The sequence below is a fragment of the Myotis davidii genome, unplaced genomic scaffold (genome assembly GCF_000327345.1).
Source record: "Myotis davidii unplaced genomic scaffold, ASM32734v1 scaffold1622, whole genome shotgun sequence".
NCBI lineage: Eukaryota > Metazoa > Chordata > Mammalia > Chiroptera > Vespertilionidae > Myotis > Myotis davidii.
This window is the reverse complement of record NW_006293535.1, coordinates 590,162-593,708: the sequence shown is the minus strand read 5'-3', so window position 1 is coordinate 593,708 and position 3,547 is coordinate 590,162. Positions and strand designations below refer to the sequence as shown.

The 3,547-nt window shown below is 58.3% G+C and overlaps 1 protein-coding gene across 1 annotated transcript in view; it reads left to right on the top strand.

Annotated features, from left to right (window-relative positions):
• Positions 1 to 3,541, top strand: part of PSMA4 (proteasome subunit alpha 4) — a 5,996-nt gene extending 2,455 nt beyond the window's left edge. Inside the window, exons 4-8 of the mRNA XM_015566175.1 lie at positions 206 to 283; positions 554 to 642; positions 1,093 to 1,223; positions 1,988 to 2,111; positions 3,379 to 3,541. Coding sequence (XP_015421661.1) covers positions 206 to 283; positions 554 to 642; positions 1,093 to 1,223; positions 1,988 to 2,111; positions 3,379 to 3,533 — 577 coding nt within the window. The 3' untranslated portion in view covers positions 3,534 to 3,541. The remainder of the gene's footprint in view (positions 1 to 205; positions 284 to 553; positions 643 to 1,092; positions 1,224 to 1,987; positions 2,112 to 3,378) is intronic.
• Positions 3,542 to 3,547: the final 6 nt, after the last annotated feature.

Here is a 3,547-nt window from a genome sequence, read left to right as displayed (position 1 = left end):
ATGACAGGTCCGGCTGTGGAAGCCCTGAAGGGGGCGGTCTCTCCTGCCACGTGACATCAGGTTTATCCCACGAAGGGAACTGTTCAGACAGAAGCCTCTGGCTGGAAGCGAGCGTGGTCCCTCCCAGGAGGAGGTGGCACTTGGCGCTGGTCCGGGACGCTCTCGGACGCCGCCCGCTCACACACCGACGTGTTCCTTCCCCCAGGGACATGGCGTGCAGCGTGGCGGGCATCACCTCCGACGCCAACGTGCTGACCAACGAGCTGCGGCTCATTGCGCAGAGGTACGGCCTGGAGGGCACGGGCACGGTCGTGACCCAGAGACGGGGTCACCACAGATCCACTCACTGAAAACGATTGTGTGATTCCAAAAGCATCCGAACTCGCAAAGTTATTTCCGCGGGAACGTCGGGGCGTTGGCATCCCCCCGCCCCTCCCTGTCACGTGACAAGTGGCTATCGCCTTGTCCCTGTGGCACAGACTTCCTCTCAGGGCACTTGGCTTAGAACGTAATGTGTTTTAGGGAAGAAGTAACCTGCCTTTTCCTGTCCCAGGTACTTACTGCAGTACCAGGAGCCGATCCCCTGTGAGCAGCTGGTGACGGCGCTGTGCGACATCAAACAGGCCTACACGCAGTTCGGAGGTACGAGGTTTGGGGCGGGTTTTATTCCAGAAAGGGAAAGTGTTTTCTGAGGAACGGTAGCTTTGAGATGGTGGAAGACATTGAAAACTAAACGAGTAAATACGTCCCATGCTTTCTGCTTCGTGAGATAGCTGGCTTCCACGGTGTAGATGATCATGTTTTATTAATAGGCCTTTGAGAGGCCAAAATAACGTTTCAGATCTGGAAACAGATCGCTTTCTGCATAATAATGGATTCGGAGCGGGGCCTGTGTCAGGCCGTCTCCGGGCTGCGTCCCAATACGGGGAACAAAAGTGGGCGTTTGGATGGAGCTGGTCTGGTGGCCGGAACCCAAAGCAGCGACGAACACGTAGCCCCACAGGACAGGGCCTCAGCTGCCGCCGGGAGCTCCGTCCCCATGGTGACGCTGCACCTGATTGTGGATCCGTGACGGCGTTTTCTGTGTGACAGGGAAGCGCCCCTTCGGGGTCTCGCTGCTGTACATCGGCTGGGACAAGCACTACGGCTTCCAGCTCTACCAGAGCGACCCGAGCGGGAACTACGGGGGCTGGAAGGCCACCTGCATCGGCAACAACAGCGCCGTGAGTGTCCGTGGCTGGGGTCGGGGAGCGGCTGGAGGTCTGGGAGTGGCGGGGTGCTGGGAGCGGCTGGGGGCCCGGGAGCGGCCGGGGGTCTGGGAGCGGCTGTCGTTTGAAATCGTGGTGAATGTGAACAGTGTTGGTAGAGCTGCAGCGACCCTGGTGCCTGTGGTTGCTGCTGGCAGTGAAGCCACAGGTCCTGCTAGTCCCACCGGGTCCATCGCCTGCGTGTGTAATGAAAGGAGATGCTAACTTTTACAAAATATATTTTTATTGATGTCAGAGAGGAAGGGAGAGGGAGAGAGAGGGAAACATCCATGATGAGAGAGAATCATGGATCAGCTGCCTCCAGCACGCCCCCTACTGAGGCTGGAGCCCGCAACCCCGGCCTGTGCCCTTGACTGGAATTGAACTCGGGACCCTTTAATGCACAGGCCGATGCTCTGTCCATTGAGCCACACAAGCCAGGGCAAAATGCTAATTTCAATGAGAAGTGAAAATAAGACAGTTTTTTTCACATTTGGTTCGCAGACCCCTCCCTGAATTCTTCATGGAACCTTGCAGGTCTGAGGCCCCAGGTTAGACTCCATTCACAGAGCGTCAGCCCCCCACCCCTGCCCACCCCGTGGCTTCCCACCCTGCCATCAGAATTGTTCCTACTGGCCACATGCTAATCATAATTCAGGCGTCGTCATTCTGCCCAGGGCCCGTCCCTAAGAGACGCGAACGCTTAAAGGGACCCTCTCTGTCGATGTCCTGTTTCCCAGGCGGCCGTGTCCATGCTGAAACAAGACTACAAAGAAGGGGAGATGACCCTGAAGTCGGCCCTCGCCTTGGCCGTCAAAGTCCTGAATAAGACCATGGACGTGAGCAAGCTCTCCGCCGAGAAAGGTAGCTCGGCCCCCGAGGCGCTTCCGCGGGGGAGGGATTGAGCGGCCGTGCGCTCGGCCTGTCGCGGGTGGGCCTGACCTGTGGGCTCGTGGCCTCACCCGTTTCCTCAATGGAGCCGCGAGGCCCGGGGGGGAGTGGCGTGACCGGTCAGCAGCCATAGCTGTGGGGCCACCAGCCACAGGACGTCCAGGCGTGAGGACGTGAGCCTGGCGTCCTCATGGCCAGAGCTGGGATCTGAGCGGGGCTGCTTCCCGTCGGTGATTGTCTTACCGACTTCCTGACCGTGGTGTCTGTGTTCGTGTGCCCCTGTGAGCATGTGTGTGGTTACATGTTTATATGTGCGGGTGGGTGGTGTACTTTACCGGAGGCGTAACGAGTGTGTGTTGTGGTATCTGTTCTGAGTCTACTGATCGCGTATGTGAAGTCCCCGGCTGCATTTTTTTTTTTTTTTTGGTGCCCTTGACCGGAATCGAACCTGGGACCCTTCAGTCTGCAGGCCAATGCTCTATCCACTGAGCCAAACCGGTCAGGGCCCAGTCTGCACGCCCTTGACCGGAATCGAACCCGGGACCCTTCAGTCCGCAGGCCGACGCTCTATCCACTGAGCCACACCGGTTAGGGCCCACGTGTGCATTCTGAATGCTTTCTGTAGCTTGTTCTGTCGCTGTATAAGGCAGTATTTCACAGTAATGTTTTTCAGAAATAGTGAGTCAGCAGATGAGTTAGTTTAGGAGAACGTCCCTCCTGCCCTCAGAGGCTGCCTTACGCGCCCTCTGTTGCATGCTTCTGCCCATTCCCACTTTCCACTCCATCCTCCCGGCTCAGAAATCCTTCTCCTTTAGATGTCAGTCTGCTTTTTTGTCCATAGTCGGGGAGCCTGCGCTTCATGCCTTTGTTCTGTAAAGTCCGTGAGAAATCGGGGAAATTACTGGTCAGAGGTTCCAGCTGAGCCTGCAGGGGTCCCAGCAGGAAACGGGGCTCCCTCGGCCACCGGCGGAGGCTGGTTAGCGCCAGCAACTGGCTGGTTGTCCTGTGTCCAGGGTGACAACGCAGCGGCTCAGGTTGGAATGGGTGGAGGAAGGCATTTATGTAAAAATGGTAATGAAAGTGCTGAGGTGGGAGGTGTTTTGTCCCCATAAACGTGCCCGTGAGTCGTGTCAGCGTCAGTCCTGGGAGGTGGTGGGCAGGGCGTGAGGCTGTGCGGGGGGAGCTGGCGGAGACCCCAGCTGGGCTGCCGCGCGCGGCCGTCACGCTGTGTCTGCTGCAGTGGAGATCGCCACGCTGACCCGGGAGAGCGGGAAGACGGTCATCAGGGTCCTCAAGCAGAAGGAGGTGGAGCAGCTGATCAAGAAGCACGAGGAGGAGGAGGCCAGGGCGGAGCGCGAGAAGAAGGAGAAGGAGCAGAAGGAGAAGGACAAGTGAGCCGGGCGGGCGTC